Genomic DNA, 21,823 nt, shown 5'->3' with positions numbered 1-21,823 from the left:
GTGCAAAAATAACAGCAAGACACCAGAATAAAACCCACATGAAATCACTGTGGCATCCAGTTTCTATTCACAAAGAAAAAGCTCCAGTCCATCTTTTAATTTTTTTGAAAAATTCCTGACATTACAGAACTAAACTGAAATGTATTAATATTCCACTCTTACATTTCCATGACAAACAAAAAAAAAATTCATGAGCCAAAAAAAAAAAAAAAACAGGGAGAAGCTTATAAAACTAAATATGGATCTCAGCATTAACAGCTGAACAGAGAAAGGAATTAAAACGCTTTAATTAAAAAATCACGAGTGGATGATAAAAGTGTGTAGAAACTGAAAATTTACAAACTATTTAAAACCTGGAATCGCTGACTGTTCAGAAACTACACAGATGGATCATGGGTGGTGGTGAACAGCAGAAAGGATTATGGATGAATCTGCATTGTTCTAGCTGCTCCCCATGCCACCCGTCTCCGAGGAAAGCCTGTAACACACACACAAAAAAAACTCGAAGTTAGTTTCCTGAGTGCCCGGCAGTACCTCACCTCCAAAACTTTTAGTCTGGTTGATAAGATGTGAAGAAGTACATAAATGTTTCCGTATCAAGGGAGACATTGATTTTAAGATTTCTTGGGTTAACCAGTACCGTGGTCCTATATAACCCCTGCAATCCAAGCTTCCTAGGGCAAATTACCTAAACAACCATAGTTCTCCCTCAAACTATGCTCTTCATAATATCTCTGTGGGATACGTTAAGCATTCTCTCAAAAATACACCACACACACAAAAGCCGCCTCTTAGGGGGTCACGATACACAGAAAGTTTACTGCCCAGCTTTATTTTAGCTTCTTCTAAGCTGACAGAGCAGTCCTGGGTTTCTCTATTAATGTAAAGACTATTAAGAGATACTAGTATTTTAAAAACTAAGCCATGTTAATTTAAAGAGGGAGCAAGTATAATAAGTTTGGGTTAAGAATTATACTACAACCTACAATTTTTAGGTCTAGTTTTCAAGACTTAGAGTGGAAGTCAAAACCATTTTCAGCAACTCCCTAGCTTGCTCTAAGGGCTCCCCAATTTGCGGTCTTGTTAGGCCAAACTCTCCATTCAAATACATCTGGCAACAATGCCTGTTTCAAATAGATCATTTGAAGTCCTGGAATCCAGTTTGGGGCTTTGAAGCAAAGGTCTTTAGGTGTTCAGTGATCAGCCTGCTTCTCTGATATTAGGTAGGCAGCAAGACTTGGCTCCCATTTTGAACAGAGCTAAATGTCTAAGACTGTCTCATTTTTACCCTTTTTTTTTTTTTTTCCTGGGCAGGTGGCACACTTCAGGGCTTCCCCGGTGGCTCAGTTTAAGGGATCTGCCTGCAATGCAGGAGACCAGGGTTCAATCCCTGGGTTGGGAAGATCCCCTGGAGGAAGGGATGGCAAACCACTCCAGTATTCTTACCTGGAGAATCCCCATGGACAGGAGCCTGGCAGGCTATAGCCCATGGACACAACTGAGCAACTAAGTACCTACTAAGCACAGCACACCCTCACCTTGGGGCATGTGGAACTTCTCCATGCCCCCTACAAAGAAGTGTGGAATCTGAACCAATGGACTACCAACCAGGGAAGCCCCTCACTTTATCACTTTATTTCATAAAGATTTTAAATGTAATGGCATTCCTTGTTAAGAGAACATGAATACTTCCCCACTTGAATCTCTTCCAGAATAACGCAAATTGAAAAACTGGCCAGGAATAAAGCCAGGAAACACAGAGCTCCTTCAATTACAAACTGCAAATAGTTTCAAGTCAAAAAATGGTATTTTGACCTCAGTATAAAGGAGAACAGTTAATTCTTAATAGGGGACAGATTCTTGCCAACCTCAAAATGGGATGATCTAGGGCAACATAAAAAACAGACCGTTAATCCAAGACTTAAGGGGGAACTGAAGGTTCAGGAAAGGAGCTGCTGCAAACAGATCTAGGACTTTAAAAAATTAGTAAGTTCACACAAGAAGGTAGTGGCACTCTGACACCAAAAAGAACTCAAAAAGAATTGTCCAGAATTTGTACCCAGTCTGGGCAGGAATTGGGGGTGGCAGGGAAAGGGAACAAAGAAAAGGGAAAACCCAACTAAAATATCTTAAGGACTCTACAAAAGAAAGACCACATGGGGGAGCTGTAGGCTGCTTAAAAAATTGAACACCAAGGACCTCTGGATTTTAGTCAGCACTTAGGAAAAGAAAAAACCTCTGACTTTCTTCCCAGCAATCCTTTAGGGAGTACTCATTAGGTAAAGAACTAGGTAAAAATTTTAAAGAGCAACAATATATTGTAGTTCATATACTACAATATAACTAGGTTTTATAAACAATGTAAGCCAAAGGGGGATGTGGGAAAAGGTCACTGGGAAAAAAAATCTCCACACTGCTTCTCATAAGCCCTAAGAGCATTGTACTTTCATTACCCTGGCAATATACATTCAGGCTGCTGCTGCTGCTAAGTCACTTCAGTCTTGTCTGACACTGTGTGACCCCATAGATGGCAGCCCACCAGGCTCCCCCGTCCCTGGGATTCTTCAGGCAAGAACACTGGAGTGGGTTGCCATTTCCTTCTCCAGTGCATGAAAGTGAAAAGTGAACGGGAAGTCGCTCAGTCGTGTCTCCGAGTGGAGACTATCAGAGGCCTTCCACCATTTTACTTAGGGCATTTCTACTCTTACAGAGAGAGAACTGTGATCTTGGGATACAAAAAATAAGGCTTTGGAGAATTTAGAACAATCTTAAGTGGATCAATGAGTTAAAGTTGATCTTACAGGTTCCTTCCAAATCTAGGTCTTTAATCCTCTAAGTATGACAGGGTTGGTAGGGAGAGACAGAAAGGTTGGTGGGGATAAAAGGGTAAAGGGACCCGTTTGAGTAATCAGGGTTGATTTAGGATAAACAGGCAGGATCTTGCCAAATTTGAGGCAATGTCACTGGTTGGTTGGTTGAGATTTAAGTAATACTAGTTCAGAGGAATGCAGACAGAAGCTGGCAAACTTTATTAGACTTTTCCCAACTTGCCTCCCCATTCTGGGTGAAGAAAAAACTTCTTTCCTACACAGCAGTCAACTAAAGTTCTTACTGTGGCAACTTTATTACAACTAGAAACACAAATCTGGCCAAGGAGGACAGCTGATAACTTAACCATGAAATAATTAAAAGAAAAAAAAAAGTTAACGGAGAAATTTTTATTCATTAACACAGAGCCTAACACATTGTTATATTGCAAGGCAGAATAAAGCTACAAAAAGTAACAGAATGAGAAAGAAGAGCAAGAACTGTGGCTCTAGATAAAGAATTCAACAAGTCAGACTCTGAAACAGGCACTCAGCAGAAATGGCCTAAACCTAAACACAGTTTACCATAGCCCCGACCCCCACCCTGTCATCCCCCCAAAACAGTAAAAAGGGAACGGTCACAAGCTCACAATTGTTTGGTTCTCACCAATATTAACAAAGGGGGAAAAAACCCATGAAATACTTGAGGGGGTGCCCCAAGACAAATGCCATCAGTAGGGAGAGAATCTCTGTTTCTCGCCTTTGAGTTTGTTAGTTACACATGGCACAGCAGAGGTGGTGGTGGTGGTGGCTGAAGCCCCGGTACCCTTAGCAGCAGACACAACATTTAGAGCCAGGAGAGGGATGGGTTTCATGCCAAGCAGACTGGAGACACAAGGGGCGGTCGGAAGAGGGTTGGGGAGGCTGGAGGGTGCGTCGGAGGTCCCCGCTGTGGCGAGCGAGGGGGTGGTGGTGGAGGAGGAAGAAGAAGAAGAAGGGGTGGAGGGTTGAGAGAGGTTGATGCTGAGGTGATCGGGGATCGTGACGGAGGCTGCCTGGGAGGAGGGTTTAGCGTTTTCTAAACTGTAACAGAGGAAAAAAAGGAACAAAAAAAAAAGGGTGGGTGGAAGGGAAGACCACAAAAGGGAAAAGTACAGGACAAAATCCGCTTCAGTTATCAGTAAGTGCCTCTGGTTGCCAATTATGAAAACTTATATCAGCTTATGACAAGCTTTTATTCTGTGTCCCACCCTCTAAAAATGTATACTTTGCCAAATTCCATTCCAATGCTATCGAGAACTTCTGACTGAGAAAAGACATCACACACTTTCATGTACCTGACATACTGATCCAACCCAAAAGGCAGAAAATGAAATACTCATCAATTTCCAAACAAATAAATGTTTCATCCACCAAGCACTTGTGAAGCTTTGGGAAACTAACCCCCGGAATTTTGCAAATTGTTTTTTTTTCCCCTGTAATTAATATCAAAATTTGTTTCTATTGCCAGTCAACTAACTAATATATCAGGATGGAAAGGGACAAGAGCCCAAAGTAGGTCACTCATTTCAAACTCTGTAGCATTTTCAATGAAAAATGCTGAAAACAGAAGCACAGATAAGCCTTATTTCTAATGATAGGTGAGGAGAAAAGAAGGTTCTTTTGTTTAACTGACCATGCTTCTCACACAGACCTTACAAAACTAGAGAAACTTCATGCACTGCTGAAAAATTCAGTTTAATGAACTAAAAACATCACTTCTACTTCTAAAATGAGCTCTAAGTAACAGGGATGACCTGTAGTTCCCAATGCCTGCAGGGGCCTATGCCAGAACTGCAGGTATGTGCTGAAGTCTGCTGGACATCCTATGGCATAAGACTAACTCTTTCAAGGCAGGGAGGCTCCCCAAGACTCCCATTTTGTCTACCTAAATCCAAGGACAGTTGCAATCCATAAAAGCTGCCAGAATCAGCAGAAACTCTCCAAGTCCATTACTAAAAACAGAGAAATCTTTCTTGCCTAGTATTCATAATAAAATCAGTTTGCTTTCTGTGTTCAAATTGGGCCAATATGAGAAAATGAGTTAGCTGCGTGCATACACAGTCCTTGCTTGGTAATAAATCAAGTTTTTTTTTTTTAAGTTTTGACCCAAATCCACAGCTTGGGCAGTTTCATGTAAAAAGGAATGTCCCGAAAAGAGTGACTAAATCAGGAAACCAAGGTGGACCCAAGTTCTGCTTCCTTACAACTTAGCCATCAACCTGGTAGAGGGGTCAGGCAAGCAGGTTACATGGAAACACTATCTGACAATATTCAGTACACATCTACTCAAGCAGAGACTTCCAGCTTCTAAGAACCTAATTCTTGCCTCTTAATACAGCACCATAATCAGAAACAGGGAAACAAACCCTTGCAAACAGCAAGACAGACAGAAAGCAGATCTAGGTACAGAAATCTTTTCTACACAAAGACAAGAAAATACCTCAAGGCATGAAGAGATACGATAAAAGTTGGAACCACTACTGGGAAACTGATAAATTCTTACAGGGGATAAAAGACCATGGAATAAATATATGGTCAGCGTAAGCATGGCAAAAAATAGACCCCATACCATACTTATGAATTCCTTTCCCTTGCACTAGATTTAGGAACCCATAAAATCTGTCTATACAACAGAGACCAACTAGTTGTGACAGAGATAAACAACTTAGGTAAAAGTCTACATAAAAGGAATAACTAAGTCCCTTAGGGAGTGGGCTGCTAATACAGCTTTAAGATGTTAGTAAGCAATTAAGAACATGACTTAAGCACATGTGCTGAGAAAGCAAGAAATACAAAATGCCCTTCAGGATGCCCACTAACTGTAACAGTGCTGCTACAACTGTGTGTGTGTTAACATTAGCTACCTTTGGATAAGAAGTAAAAAAAAAAAAAAAAGAAAAGAAAAGTAAAACCTCAGCAGGTCAGTAAGGGATGAGATGAGATGGTGGGGGGGTAAAGAAAATACTAAGCATTTCTAGAAATTTCCAATACCTGTTCCTCTCCTTTCACACAAGCTCTAAACAATGGAACACAATGGCACAAATGGATGTGTTCAGAATAAACAGTAATGACTGCTTTAAAGAAACTATCTTGCTGTCATTATCCTTATTTCAATTAAGGGTGCTTGGGAGCCTAAACCCAGTGAAGTATTAGTTTGTATGACACCTACAGTGAGACCTACATTTGGTTTTAAGTCAGTATGGGTGCTCCAGCCAGAGCAGTCCTACACAGTGAAGACATGCTCCATACCTTCCATTCCCCAAACCAATAAGTCAAATGCAAACAATCCACTTCCCTTCCCCCAACCCCATGCAAACTCATTACAGTCTGGTTACTTTTTCCCCTATACTAAAGGATGAGCTAGATACTTTTTCTTTTGCAATCTCTACCCTTCCCATTTCCAACCCCCAAAGAATCCCACACTTAATATTACAGTGTAACTTTTCCCAACACACACATTACTTGTGTTGGCATCAATAACACGAAAGATAGGGAACCCTTACCTGACATTGATTAGATATTGAGCCAGGCTAATGCTGGCAGCAGATCCAGTGATGGTAACCTGCCTATCAGTAGATCCTTCCACTGGGTTCGCAATTTTGATCTGCGCCCCAGACATCTGACGGATCTCATTGATTTTGGCGCCTTGACGCCCGATTATGCAGCCAATCAACTTAAGGAAGAAAAACAAGGCATACCAAATTAAGAGTTGCATGGCTAGGTCCCCGCATTCCAACCCACCCCTCAGGCTTCTGTACGTCAGGCCCACAAACATGGCATTCAACTCTGAACTGAGTGACTCCTAGGACCATTAGCTCATTTCTTCAGAGTATTAATTCCAAAGACAAAATAAAGCAGTGCAAAGATGATGATAAACCTACTTTACCAGGGCTAAATGTAAAAGTATATTCTGTTTCTGCCAATAAAAATGCCTTAACTCATCCTGCCATGATTATTACTTTATTATAGTGACAAGGATTCTGGCTAATTTCTAACACTTTTGCCTTGGAAAAAAGTAAACAATTGGTCAACATTTGCACTCTCCAATACTGTAGACACTAATAATGTCGTTACTGAACACTGATGTGGCCAGTGAGATTGACAAACTGAGTTTATCATTTTATTATTCTCAATTCAAACAGCTACATGTGCTTTAGTAACTACCATGTTGGACACCACAGATAACATCCAATGGCCACACCACTAGGGATTAAGTATTCAGACTCTACAAGAAGCAAAAGCAAATGGGAATTTCTATTTGAGACAAAAAGTTCCCTTCTGGCTCAAGATAACTCACACAATAATTTCATCAATCTCCATCAGTTTTTATTTGAGATTTTACAGTTTTAAGAATTTTAGTGCCTATAACTCATTTTCTTCCCCAAGGTGTTAAGAGTAGCATAACCTCTACCTTTACTTACATCGTTTGGAATGGTGAGTTCATGAGAAGTAGTCTGAGCAGATGCATCCAAACCTGCTAAAAGACAGAAGATAGCAAAGAAGTTCAAGGCACAGCGTACAACTCCCACTGATTTGCACATTAACCTAACAGAAGGAAAATGAACTGGAAACCCAGCATTGGCTGTTGGGATTCATCTCTAACTTGGAAGCCTCCAAAGAGGAAAGAGGGGGAGAGGGGTGTAGAAATAATGCTGGAAAGGTTCCTCTGTACCAACAAGAGAGGCTGATTTCATGCCATTTCCTGCAAAGCCCAACCTACTAGGGTCTAAGGGGGGTGGAAGCACGGGGCAAGGGGATGTGGTATCCTCAATACTCAGGACCAAAATCTAACCAGGTACTTCTGCACTTCTCCCCCTTTCTGGTTGGATTTCCTATTGTTGTATCCCAATTTTACCTCACCTGATGCTATCACCAGCACCACTACCATGCCTGTTACTGGATATCATGGACTTTTGGCACACATGCAGAGTTGCTTTATATATACCTATACCAGATTAACCAATCCCAACACCCTTACCTAACCTACACTTGAAGGTCAGTGAGAAAGAAATGGCAGTAAGGTGTGGGAATTTCATTTCTCCAAACTACTCCCTGTCCTTTGCTCAATAATTTATTCTGGTTTTTGCTTTCCAAAGAAAAAGAAAAAAAAAAATCCTATCAGCAAACACCCATACCCATCTATATGACACCTGGACTAGACAAGGCCAGCTGGCTAACTCATAAGTCCAGTCCTGCTCTCAGCTGTGGCTACTAAAACAACATTTTTAGAAGGGGGTAGGCCAGATCCATCAAAGGACCCTCAGGGGCACCAGGCCCACCCCCGCTTTGCTCTCTCAGCTCCTTTTTGCCATGTGCACGTTCGGCTGGTATGTCATGGGCAGTGAAACAAGACTCCCACCAGTTTATTAATATAACAGTAGAATACTACAGATTTTTTTTTTTAATCATTACCCCAATAGCCTTTCACCTCTGGAGAGCTGGATTCAATGCCTGTTAAGATACAAGTGAAAATGAGTTTGGTGGTCTCATCCTAACCCTATCGGACAAGTTATTCCTTATATAGAAAAGCCCCAAAAAACAAAACAAAACAAAAACACACTACACAAATGGATTGTTTCTACCCAGATCTATGAATAGCTGGTGGAGAGAAAGGGGGTGCCAATCAGATCAAAGGGGCAGCGATGAGGATGGGTTAGAAGAAATATCAGCCTACCCTTTGCCTGACAAGCATCCCCAGACCTCACCCCAAACCTTCCAAGGGCCTTTCTTTTTTCTCTTTTAGAATAACTCACCCCAAATGAAAACCAAGTTAACAAACATATTACCTCCTTCGGTTTAGCCATAGAAACAGGCAAGTTTAAGCCAGCAGGATGCTGGGTAATGAAGTTTGTTTTAAACAGATGTCAAATGGAGACCTTGGGGCTGGCCTCTGTCTTGTACTACACCTTACAAAAAGCGACACTGAGGTATCCATACCACTGAATCCGGTGTTGCCATGCGTCATGGGAAAATGAGACTGTTGCATTGCCAACTGGTGCAGCTTGGTCAACTGCAGGAAGGAAACAGAAGAGAGACATTAGAAGAGTAACACAGCCAAAGCTCAAGCACATTCAAATTGGAAAATGTAGAGCTCCTGATCCTCAAAGTTGGCTACTACTCAAACTATGACAGAGGCTAAGGAATGGGGCTGGTATCACAATCCTGGGGACGGGCACAAGAAGGTGAGAGAAATAGAAAGAGTATCAGTACAAAGAGAATACGTGCGTTTGGGGTGTGTGAAAAGCAGCAGCACCGCCTGACAACCGCCCCTTGTGGGCTATTTAATGAAGGTGTTTGCAGCCATTGCAACAGTTGCCCCGGGGACAAGCACAGACAGGCTGGGAAAACAAACTGCAGTGGTGCTGGGGACACACACCATGCAGGGCTCCGTCAGTCCCGGGAGGAGGGGAGGAGGTGAGGGGCAGGGAGACTGCGAGGAGAGGTTAAGGCGAAACCAAACTGGGTCTAGCAGCCCTGATCCTAGGATTTCTACAGCTATTTTTGTTCATCTATATACACTGTTCCGGCTGTTGTAAAACCATCTCTCATGAAGTCTGCTTCTCCTCCGGGGGCCTACCACTAACCAAAAGCCAAACTCCAACTTTTCAAATCTAAAGCTCAGCACCTGAAAAGGTTAGTAAGGGCAGAGAGTAAGTGCAGAATGAAATGCCCTTAGAAGTCTAAATACCAGCACTTTTTAAATTGGAGTTTTTAGTGACAAGGAAATCTCACTGAGTTGAATCCAAATATTTCACTCCCTAACCCTCCCTGTGCAATTAAGTCCCTATCCCACCCCTCCAGCTGCTTTTTACATTACCACCTCAGACTGAGTACACAAAAGTGAACCCAACCTCCCACCCCCTCACCCTCCCTCCATAGAAAGGACTTCATGCAAAGATGCACAGTCCACTGTGAATTTACATTGTGCCCTGGGATAACCAATGACAGTAAACAGTGGAACATTTCTCTTTCAGAGTAATATGTAACACTGGAGAAAGTAGAATATAATAATCTATTATAATTTCCAGGGATTGAATTTCAAAACAAGGAGCTTTTTCCTGATTACAGATTATTTAAGGGCCAAAATACAGAGTTCAGCTTGTGAGGGAAACAATACTGCAAATGTTTGAGACCAACTCACTTCTGCCTACACGGAGAAAGGAGTGAGACAATTTTGGATGGGAGAGGGAGCTTTTCAAAACAAGTGAAAACAAAACTTACATCTGGCTGTGGAATGGCATACTGTCCTTGAATGGTATAGGCCTACAAAAGGAGGAAAACAGTTCCTATTAAAAACCAATCACGGACAGCCACCCAGTGGGGGGGTGGGGGGCTGGGGGGAGACAGATTTCAACTAGCCAGGAAGCCAGAGTTGAACTAGAGAATGGGGAGGCCAGGGGTTGAGGCAGTAGATGGTATCTCACAAATACAGTCAGACCCGAGTTGGCCTTCTTTAAACCCTAAATATGATGGCTTATTTCAGGATGCCTATAAAGGGAGCCATGTTCCCTGCAATCAAAGACAAAACAACACGTTTCTTAATGAAAATGTGGGAGGTAGGATTAAACAATGCCTTGATTGCCTGAGCCCCCTTCTTTCTCCCTTTGTACAAGATGGCCTAGGAGGAAAATGATTTTTTTTCCTCAACCACCCCAACCCTTCTACCAATCATGGTGACATGTTTTATATCTGCACAGACCTACACAGCATGTTAAAACACTTTCGTTTTCCTATCTTTCTTTTCTCTACATCTGCCTAATGACCTTAAGTGCACTGGAAGCTAGTTGGGTCCCTAGCACTAGGGAGCTGACCATAGGAACACATTTAAAAAAAAAAAAAAAAAAATTCTTATGTTCTAGGTCCTGCTTTCTCCCACCTCCCCTCCACAAAAGGCACTTGCAGCTCCCACTACGCCCTCCTCCCCCCCACACAACCTCCCAAAAAGGGAGCTGGGTCTTTAGGGCAATGGGGTGGGGGACAAGGAGAATCAGGAAGGGAAGAAAGGAACAGCTGGTTAACAGGATGTGAAGCTTCTCACATCACAGTGGCCAGTACCCCCAAAAGTGTACCCAGGTTGGGGTGGGAAGGTGAAAATGGGGTAGGAGGAATAGGAGACAGGGAAAAGGGGTTGAACAAAAAAAGAAAAAAAAAAGGGGAAAAAAAAAAAAAGAGGGTTGGTGTTACCATCTGGTGGGCTACGCAGCCTGTGTGAAATGAGGTGGGGGGGGTCAGTCCAGGTCCCCGTGGACAGGTGGTGTCCACAGCACAAAAATCACCAGCGCCACTGGCCCCCCGCGTGTTGGCAGTCTCGGCTGAGGCGGAAGGATTGAGTGAGCCTTGGAGACTGAACATCCCCTCTCACCTCTAGAGGTGGTCCCTCCAGGTCAGGGTTGAGGCACATGGACGGGGTGGTGTGGGGAAAGCTCGCACTGTCGCTGCCTGTGCTGTACCTGTCCTGTGGATAAATAGAGGATTTCAGTCTCCAGGGCTGTCAATCCGGCACCTTGTCACCAGCATGAAATTCACACAAAAAAAGTTGTTTAATTTTTTCTTTTCCTTTAAAAAGGAGCTCACAACACAATTTGAAACGAGCTGCAATCAGTGAATTTAAAAAAAAAAGTTACCTATAGTGGCAGATTTCACACTGCACAATTGGACTATTTTCAGTAAGAATGAAGGAGTGGGGCAACAGAGCTGATGCCAGCTCCTGGTCAATGTGGGATTAAACTGCACCCCTATAGAGCCCACTTTGTCACAAAGGAACAAAAGACACAGGTTTACCTGTGAACAATGCATAAACTGGTCCATTTAAAAAGGCCCATGGGAATAATCCAAGACAGGGCCACTCATGAAAGAAGCAGCTGCAAGCTTTTAGAGTGGTCAACTGAATAAAGGGGAGGGAGGGAAGGAAAGCAAAGAGGTAAGAAGGGGGAGGTGGGGAGGGGAAGGAAGGAAAGGGAAATGAGGGCAGAATTGTAAACAGAGAGGACTGCTGCTGTGCGGAATGGACTCTAGATAATCCCAAGTGACCTGGAAGAATCCAGAAAAGTAGGAACTTGTAGTTCCAGGGGAGAAGGGAAAACACTAAAGGCTAAACCTCCCTGCTACTCTAACTCTGGGCCTTTGTTTATCCGCCTAACTACCCACACTCACAAAGTACACTTTTGACCAAATCAGTTTGTACAATGCTAGTATTAAAAGGTACAAAACTGTGACATGATTAACTTCCTATGAAAGCTTCCAGAATTACAAGACAAACTAAGTTCCCCAAAACTTGTTCAGTTTTATGACAATTCAATAGAATGGGAATGAGATGGACTCTAAGAGCTCCCCCAGTTTAAATACAAGATGGAATTAGATGAGTTATCTGCATTTGTTAACAGGTCAGCCCCATGTAGGAAAAGGGACACTTGTACTTGTTTAGACAGCTACCAAAATGAAGGTCCACTATTTCAGCCTGAATCCCAATTATTTTAAAACTGACCTACCTATGCCTCAAACACTAACCAAAAACCGTAAAACTAACATGATGCTAATCAGTGCCTTTTGTCATAAAACTCTAACTTCAGAATAAACCATGTACCAAGGATCCAGAGTTTAGGTTGGTGAAGGAGGAGAGGCCAAGGGGTGCTTTGGTGTTCTTACTCTAACACCAAAGGTCACAGCCCAACATGCTCTCCCCCCTCCTAGACACTGAACCCTTACCCCAGCTGATTTCAGTTATGCCATGTGGGTTCAAACCAGTGTTTGAGGTTAAGAGCCCAGGGACAACACACTGGAATTTGGGAGTGAAGGGGTAGGAGTAGGGGAGGTGAGGGGGGAAAAGGGGAAGTTTGTAGGACACTCAATTTCAGGAGCCCCCAATTTGAGACCACCATCCAGAATCTATTTCAGAGGTCCAACTCCTTATTATGTTTTATTTGGACCTCTAAACAACAACCCACACATGAAAATACATGGATGGGGTGGGGGTAGGGAGAGCAGTGACATCAAAACAATTTTATCTTTTCTTCTAACCCAACCCACCTTAAATTACTTAGCAGATCACCTCTTCCGAGTGCCTACAAAACTCCCAATGCCTGCTAATAAATAAGGTGGCATTCATAGCTTTCTTCAGTACAAAAAATAAAACTGAAAGCAGGTCAAACTATGGCCAGAGTACAGGTTTCAGCAAGCATGCAGAGTGGCCTGGTGTGCTGCTGGCAAAGTTGACATTTCAAATACAATCTTGTTCACCTTAGCCCACCGATAAAAAACTTCTTACCTGACCACCTGCAAAGATGACCGGAGAACTGGACGGCTTGGGCCGGTACGGGATGGTCACGCCCTTCGGAGGGGACTGGGAGAGAGTCAGAGGGGAAAAAAACAAAAAGAGATAAGGTTTCAAAGCTGCTTCAGCTGTGTGGCTTAAGCTCACACAGGTCAGTTAAATTAAAAACTTTATTATTTCCACCCTCTCACCTACCAACTTTGTCTCTGGCTAGATCTAATCTCACACCATCAGCAGTTATTTGCCTTTAAAACAGTAAGATGGTCCGTGGACTACACAGTTCACACTAATTCTCAGCAAGGCAGATTCCCCTGTAATAATTTAGGGATTATTTCCATGTGTTCAAATTGTTCTAATTAACACAAAAACCGAAACCTCTAGATGTATCCATGTACCTTTGAGTGGGTAATTACATTTTGGCCTGAATAGGAAATAACATCAAATAGGAAATAAAGCTCCCAAACTTTTTATCTACGGTAATTCATGACTTCCCATTAATAGCTCAATGATTCAATCAATAGTTTCCTAAACTCTACTGAAAAGTTCTACTTTCCTTTCTCACCAATATGGGACCAATTCCCTATGACAATTCTAGAAAGGTTTAATTCTCCTTAATTTTATTCTTTTTGTTACTTGAATAGCATCCACCAGGACCTCGTAAGTCATTCAGAAACACTATTATAGATATTTTCTGCTATTATGGGTCATTTTGAATAATCCTGCCTTATAACATAGAAATTAATTTAAACGTATCAAAGTTGCGTGTAGCCAAAATACTGTAACCTGAAAGGCAATTTAATTAACTTAGCTTCTTAGGACCCCAGATACATCTTTTGTACTTGAATTCCAAGTAGCAAATCTTCCCCCTACCAACCCTGCTAAAATTGCTATAAACCACAAATGATCACTCCTGCTTAAGTTTCTATTTTTGCTTGGACTATAAGAAAAGTCAAAGCTGGGAGAAGGAAAAGATGAACTCAGGGAACCTCTTCCCCACCCCCATGTGAGGCTTTTAACAGCCTCACCTAATTCTAGTCTTACTAAATATAGATCAGTCTGTCTCCCTAAATCACCCTCCCCCCATTCTCAGCATGAGCCTGAGGGCTTACCTCCAACATAACCACGCAGATCTGTTTCACACACTCAATGATGGATTGCGGAATACCAGCAATAGTGATGGCCCGCTCAGTTGAGTTGGGGAGCATATCCCCTGCCACTTGGACCTGAGCCCCTGTACTCTTTGGGGTAAAAAGAAAATTTTAAAATCAGAGAAACAGATCATTCATACCATTTACATCTCCCTGCAGAAATTTTAGAGTCTAAAGCTCAGTAAACATTTATCCCATCTCCTATCTAACTCTTTTAATCCTCCCTCCCCTCTCTTTCCTTATTCCAGATAAGATTGTTTAATCACAGTTATAAATAAATTAGCCTCTGAAAGCTGAGAATAAGCCTGAATAACAGCCTAAATTTAACCTGCTCTTAAGAAAAAGGTCATTCTAGACAGTTTCTTCTCATTTAATGATAGCTTTGTGGGTCATCAAACAAAATATTCATAACTATCACCCACCTTTTATTCTGCAAATGTTTATATTAAGCCCATTCTATGTACTAAGCACCATCCCAGGTACTTGGAATATATCAATGAGCAAAATAAAAATCCCTGCTCACATAGTAGCAGTATAATAGGCTCCCAGATAAGTCCAATTCGAATAGGAGCCATTTAAATTTCATCCCAACATCCAATTCAGTAACTCCCAGATATAAATAAAAGCTCCCATAATTCATCATTAACTTTCATAATTTTGAAGGGAGAATTACAACTACAAACCAATATACCTTCACTTCCTCCATGCTATTTAAGAATCTGGCCAAGAAAAACACTTGATATTATTACATATCAAATTATAAGTTCTTTAGACATAAAAAAGGATTATGTAGCCTCATGGAAAAGTCACCAACAGGTCACATGCAATAGTTGGAAATTCTGGTTAACTTTTCTGATTTACTGCTGTTGAAATATATAAAATGTAAGAAAAATATGCGTATCAACCAAATTATAGTCTTATAGGACTATTACTTTAATAAAAATCTCAATAAATGCTAACTTTTCCTAGATAATAAAAGCTAGGAGAGAAAGCTCATTTAAAATTTACACTTCAAAAAGAGAAAGAGCACAAATTAACCAACCTCTCGTATTTCCTTGATCTTGCAACCACCTTTCCCAATGAGAGAGCCACACTGACTAGCAGGGACCACCAGCCTCAAGGTGACTGGGGGTCTACTGGCAGCTGTGCTATTGGTCATAGAGCTGCTGATGTCCTACAAAAAGAAATTAGTCAAAACATCACAAGAATATACAAGTTTAAACAGATCCCTGGGAACCCCTAATTGCCATAGAAGAACCTTATAAGGGACATATTATGTCATGATCTCCACCAACATTTAAACATTGCCCCTGCCCCAAACCTTATTACTAAAAAATAAAATGGCCTACAAATATCCTCAGATTTAGCCTTAAATATATGTTCCTTCATGCCAGAAGCAGTGTTCTTAGTATAGAGAAAACTTATTTTGTTAAGTAAAACAGGAAGTTTTCTGAGCAAAATAAAATACTGGTGAAGTCAACATTAAACATGAAAAGATGAGACAATGCAACCCAAATTCAAGTGACCAATTTTGTCCTCTTAAACTATGTAGAGATTAAAAAATAGTGTACTTTTATTTATCCTTGTTTTCTTGGTATGAAATTGAAGCTGAGTACTTACCCCAATCACATCTGAAAAGTTGTAGATTTTAAACTAAAAGACTGTATTGGCTTCAAAGCCCATAGTCTCTCCCATAACAATATGATGCATCTTGTATATAAACTAGTTAAATTTAGCCTTCTGAGGATTTAGCCTAATCTCTATGTATATAGTATATATGTATTTAGATAGACCTGGGAATTCCTCAGACATAAGCCCCTTAAGTCAAAACCATGTTTCTTATTTGTTAAAGTATGAATAGATTTTCTGAAATTTTTTAAAGCTACAAGCTCTGGATTAGCAAGGTCTCACAGGTCAAAAAGATAGCATTTCTGATCTTGGCAAGCGTAAGATTTCAGGCACCATTAAAAGGCATTAGCAACAGCCCAGAAGCTCTCCTCTGCCTGCAGTATCAATTGCATTATTAGCAGCATTACTACAGAAGCTGGGAGGCTGAAAACTGGATGGACCGAGGGCAATGATTGTTCAGCACTGTAAGGCTCAGAAAGTTTAATGAACTGAAAAAAATCCCCGCTACTGATATTTTGCTTCTGATAACTTACAAAATGTATTCCCTCCCCTCCAAGTATAGCTCTGACAGTTACCAGGCTTTTTTTTTTAAATGTGTAACTGCCTACCTGTATTTATGGAGTATATTAGTGTTTAGCAGGGTTCCTAACAAAACCATATTAATTTAGTTCATTCAACTAAGAATCAGGGGACATAATTATGAACACAATGGTGGCATACCTTCAAATTGTTGGTTAAGAAATAAAAGATGCTGTTTTTTCACATTTTTTAGAGTCCCTAATAACAAACTATTTGGGGTTTTTTTGTTTTTTAAATTCAAGCACAGTCAATGTACACTCTGATTTCAGGTGTACACGTACTGTTTTGACATTTAAATTTATTACAAAATGGTCAAAGAAAGCCTAGTAACCATTTGATACCATACAAAGTTATTACATTATTACTATATTCCTTATACTGTAAAGATAAACCCCCAGTAACTCATAATCCGGAAAATATGGAATGCTTCACCAATTTATCCTTGTGTATTATCCTTGCACAGGGGCCACATCAATCTCTTCTGTATCATTCCAATTGTAGCACATGTGCTGCCAAAGCGAGCACTCTAACTATAGCTGGAAGTTAGGGGTGCTGACCCCCAACCCTAGTCAAAAGTCCAAGTATAACTTATTCATAGTTCCACATTCACAGATTCAACCAATCACTGACTGTAATTCCACAGTACATATTCTATACTACTGTAATACATATTTACTGAAACAATCCAAGTACAAGCAGACCAGCATAGTTCAATCTCATGTTTTTCAATGGTCAATGGTATTCTTCTAACCAAATGAAGTGACTTTTCAACTATAAATGGTCCGATTTGGGGGATGCTGAATGGGAGTATAGAACCCATTTACAGAGCTTTACGATCTAGTCTGTTTTTTAATTTTAAAAGCTCTTGGAAATCACTAAGCTATCAAGAAGCAATAAAAAATAAAGAATGAGGGGCAGGGAACAACAAACCTCTTCCAGTTTGTCAATGATCATAGCAAAGGCTTTGAAGATGGCATTAGTGGGTCCAGCCAAAGTGATAATCCTTTCAGGACAATTCCCTTCTGAGATGTTTATACGTGCACCACTCTGAATAGAAACAGAGCCAAAAGGTTAACAGACAAAAAGATCTAAGCACAGACACACAAATGTATAAATAACCCCTCTTAAACAAGATGGGCAAGAAGCTGCCTATGTACATGATCCTTACAAAAGGCACCATCAACATTATTTTAAATACAGCTCCATATTTATCCTCCAACAAACTATAGAAGCTGTTTAAGTCTTGAATGCAGACTTCCTGAAACTACAATTTCCCAGCATACTATTTGTCATTACAAATAACCCCAGCCAGAAAAATACCAGCTTCTCCTATTAAGATCTTCCCTTTTCTAGGGCACTTTCCTGGTGGTTCAGTGGTTAAGACACCATGCTTCCACTGCAGGGGCATGGTTGCCCAGGTTGGGGAACTAAGATCCCACATTCCCACAGTGTAGCCAAAATATTAAAAAAAAAAAAAAAAAAAAAAAATTCTCCCTATCAATCTCTCATTAAACAGAAACTTTGCTTTTGTTTTAGAAATTTCTAACTTCCCAAGTTAACAGTCCCTATACCTCTCCATCCCCAATAACTCACCTCCTCGCGCATCTTCTTAACTGATTCTCCTTTCTGAAAGAGGAAAAGTCAAGAATGAGTTCCAATTATTATTTAAACCGAGGTTGACTAAATAGTATTAGAGTTGAACTGATGTCTTACCTTTCCGATGATACTGCCAACTTCCTACAATGAAGAATACTAGTGTCAAATACGAGGAAACTTGAAGCATTAGTTATCACAAAAAGTAATTTTTAAAACAATCCAAAGCAATGGAAAAACTAGGATTCATTGGGAAGGGGAATGGAAAGGCTTATTATTTTCTTTGCTCAAAACATAAGGGAAGCTATCAAATTGTGAAGAAATAGTGGAGTAATAAAGTGCTATCTTTAATATAAATTATTTTTTAAAATATCAAATACCAGTTCATGTTAAAGTTACCCAAAATTGTTTGGGCAGTGGAAATCTACCTATCACAAGCTATAACAACATCCATGAGAAAAATCTTATCATCCAGATAGTTTTGGCTCTAGCCTTTGGTTAAGCCTTTCCTGCTCAGTGGAGCTTCCTAGTAAAGTCTGTCCATTTTCCCACTACACTCTCATCTAGTTCACCAGAGGAGGAGTGCTAAAGCCAGACTTCCCACAGAGCTAATCTGATGAGCTCCAAGATCCATGCCCTCTCTTCCTGGCCCCTCCTCTAGGAGTTGTTACTATGACCCAATTTTCCCAAGCTGTTGCATACCTTTCCATGCATAAGTAGCCGGATGGTGAGAGTGACATTTAATCCACCTTCAATCACTCCGGTGTCCATGTCGAGCAGTGTTCTGAGGAGCTGGACTTTGAGTGGTCAAGTCTTTGGTCACTGGTGGGGGTGAAAGCCAAAAACTGAAATGCAAACATGACCAAAATCAGAGTAGGAAAACAACAGAAACATTTCCCAATGTTACTTTAGTCATTATCAATGTTTTCTAGCTGACTCTTTTCCTCAAATGACACTGTATCAGTCGGCAGGCTTGTATACATCTAGCACAACTGCATTAACAGCTCAGATTCTGTTACAAAGTATATAAAGCAACTTGCCAGTCTACTCTCATTAATGATAGGGTTTCCGCTGACTCTCAGGATGTGAAAGATTTCTTAAATTGGCAATAGTTCTAAGGGAACTGCTGAACGTGCACCAGTTGTCCTTCAGCAGAATAAGCTTCAAAAGAATACAGAAACACCTGGAAATCATGAGGGCAAACCTCAAGCTAACCATACACAGAGGGCTATGACTTCTGCTTCCCTGTTATGAAGCCATTCAGGTTGAAAGCTATAAAGGACACATGTAAATGTTTTTATTGGCAGCAATTTCTAAGTAAAAAAATTAGAATGTATCTTCACCTTAAAATTCTGAATGTGAATACATGTCACCAAATAATTTTTTAAAGATTTAAATCAACAACCTCACTGAAAAAGGCATTATCTGAAGTGCCTTCTATGCACGCTGGGTTCCACATTCCCCTTTGGGAAATTACTCAATACATTAAGTGCACCCCGAGTCCTCTTTTCCCAACCAAACTTGATAGTCACTCAAGATCTGAATTTACCTCCTTTTTTCCACATTAACCTGTTACTACTCAAGTCTTTATTCAAATTATTTACTCTTAAATTTTCTTCCAAAGGAAACAATCAAAATGATAGCTGGTATCACTAAAAATTTATTGTGTGGTTGTTTTAAGCAACAGCAGCAATGAGACTTTCCTACTGAGGCCCTTTCCCCACGTAAGCACTAAAGCAATGTTACTAACATTTCTGCTTTAATTGATAAAGAATGTTTTTGAATATACGTCAGCCTACAATGCTTCTTTAAGACCTAACAGTGTTAGTTTTGAAAAGGACCTCCCCAAAGTGGTGAAATTTCTCCAGTGACATTTTTAGTATCCACCTCTTCAAAACATCAATGATCTATCTCTCCTACAGCCAGTCTTCCTCCTTCACAAAACCAGCCACCTTTTCAACTTTGCTCTAACACAAAGCCACATCCTAAATACCCTAAAAGTGTTAAGTGGCTGCCAGACCATCCTGTATATGGCAAGCTGCCCCATGGCTACCTGAACTGTGTGATTACTTAAAAGAAGGGCTTTGCATCCCCAAAGCACCTCACCCCCCCATTTTCAGAATATAATTGCTGAAAAAAATCCCCAAATTCAACACTTTTCACTCAAGGGAAAACAACTGTACTGGGGGTATGGAGAAAATAGGAATTGGGTCTGTAAAAACGACTTTAGTAAGACATGGAAAAAATTTGGCAGTTTAATCCCTTATCCTCACTCACAGAATAAGAAGCACTTTACAAATATCATGACAAAAGCAAATTCCAAAGGGCAAGAAAATTGGAAATCTATTTGAAGCCATTTCTTGAGGTATGGCACAAAGGTGCATTTCCAACACCAAACCACTCAAGAAATCCCTGTCATGTTTCTCTCCTGACTAGGAGAATATAAGTGTACCCAATCCCAGGAATCCAGCTGTTAATCCTGCATCCATTACCACTTCTCCTATAAATAGCTCGGTCTGGGTCTATAGCGGCAGGCATTTTGTAATTTCAAAATTCGTTACCCCGAGAAAACGTCCTGAATTAACTCGGTAACTGGGAGCCCGTCTACCCTTTAACTCCACAGCCCCCCTCCCCTTGGCCATCCAAGCATTTTCCACTCAAAAAATGTACCCCCCCCATCCCTCCACTAGAAAAAGAGGAGGAAAAAATAAACGGTTCGGTCGGGGGGGGGCGCTGCGATCCAGGGGGAGGGGCCAGACTAATAGCGCCTCCTCGAGTGGCTGCGCCAGCGCCTGACCCCCGCGGGGAGCCGCGCTCACCCGCCCGGCCAGCAAGCCGGCCATCGCCTCCCCCACCCCCCTCAACCAACAAATCCACCGCCGCCCCCCCCTACCGCGCGCGCGCCCTCCTTGACTCCTGCGCAGCCGCCACCGGGAAAAGGCGGGGGGAAGGGGAGGAGGCCTTGCGCGAGGCCTACTAGGCCTCGTCGGAGCCAGGGCCTCGCGTGAATGGCCGGCCAAGCAGAGGGACGGAGCAGGCGCTCACGCGGGACTACGCGAGGCCGGGGCTCGTGACGAGGACCGGAGCCCGCTAAGAAAGATGGCAAGAGTAGAAATAGAGCCATAGCCACGGGCGGAGGGAAAAATTTGAAGCTTACCTGCAGGCGCGAGGCGACTGAGGGGAAAAGGGGAGCGGGCGGGAAGGGGAAGGGCGGGAGGCCGGGGGCGGAACAATAGGGGCGGGCGGGAAGGCGAGGGGGGCCCCGCGGGCGGGCGGAGGAGGAAGGGGGGGGTGGAGGAGGAGGAGGAGGAAGGGGGAAAGAGACCCCGGGGCGGGTGGAGGGCGGCGGAGGGCGGGCGGGCGGGCGGAGGGCGGGCGGGCGGGAGAGGGCGCAGGCTGCGGCTGCTCCGGCTGCTGCCTCTGCTGGTCTGGGAGGGGGACGGGGCGGAGCGGCCCGCTTTCAACCCCGCGCACCCTCCGACCCCGGAAGCGCTAACCGCCCCGGGGGCCGGCGAGGCGACTGCGTCGTCCAAACCTTCCCCACGCAATGCGGACGGCCTCCCAACAGCCTAGAGCGGCTCCGTGGACAGCGTTGGCACCAGCGAGAGAACAACCGGTAGCAAATGGCGAAGAGCATGATAGAGCGGCAGCGTGGGGGCAGGGAGGAAACTAGTGTCCCCTAGCGGGCTGGTTCGAAAGCCCAGACGTTTAAGTGCGGAGGGAGTTGGCAATCGCCACGGATAAACCAGACAAGA

At 42.3% G+C, this 21,823-nt stretch overlaps 1 protein-coding gene and 1 pseudogene across 27 annotated transcripts; both read right to left on the bottom strand.

The window, feature by feature from the left end:
* Window positions 1–28: 28 nt before the first annotated feature.
* Window positions 29–21,501, bottom strand: PCBP2 (poly(rC) binding protein 2). Of its 27 annotated transcripts, none has more exons than XM_040234315.1 (15): window positions 21,226–21,497; window positions 18,771–18,913; window positions 18,189–18,212; window positions 18,069–18,101; window positions 17,406–17,522; window positions 15,310–15,441; window positions 14,229–14,357; window positions 13,114–13,200; window positions 11,212–11,304; window positions 10,071–10,112; window positions 8,787–8,859; window positions 8,262–8,300; window positions 7,271–7,326; window positions 6,353–6,522; window positions 29–478 (listed from the first exon to the last, which is right to left on the bottom strand). In XM_040234315.1, exons 2-15 carry the CDS (start codon window positions 18,837–18,839, stop codon window positions 442–444), a joined length of 1,101 nt encoding a protein of 366 aa, XP_040090249.1. In that variant the 5' UTR covers window positions 18,840–18,913; window positions 21,226–21,497; the 3' UTR covers window positions 29–441. The 27 variants fall into 27 exon arrangements, with proteins under 27 accessions (XP_040090249.1, XP_040090254.1, XP_040090255.1 ...); XM_040234318.1 differs by having other exon boundaries at window positions 45–478; window positions 7,271–7,323; window positions 13,114–13,188; window positions 21,226–21,500; XM_040234317.1 differs by having other exon boundaries at window positions 45–478; window positions 13,114–13,188; window positions 21,226–21,498.
* LOC120858954 lies at window positions 16,888–17,000 on the bottom strand (annotated as a pseudogene).
* Window positions 21,502–21,823: the final 322 nt, after the last annotated feature.

The sequence above is a fragment of the Oryx dammah genome, unplaced genomic scaffold, assembly GCF_014754425.2.
Source record: "Oryx dammah isolate SB20612 unplaced genomic scaffold, SCBI_Odam_1.1 HiC_scaffold_29, whole genome shotgun sequence".
Classification (NCBI taxonomy): Eukaryota; Metazoa; Chordata; class Mammalia; order Artiodactyla; family Bovidae; genus Oryx; species Oryx dammah.
This window is presented reverse-complemented; position numbering and strand designations above follow the sequence as displayed.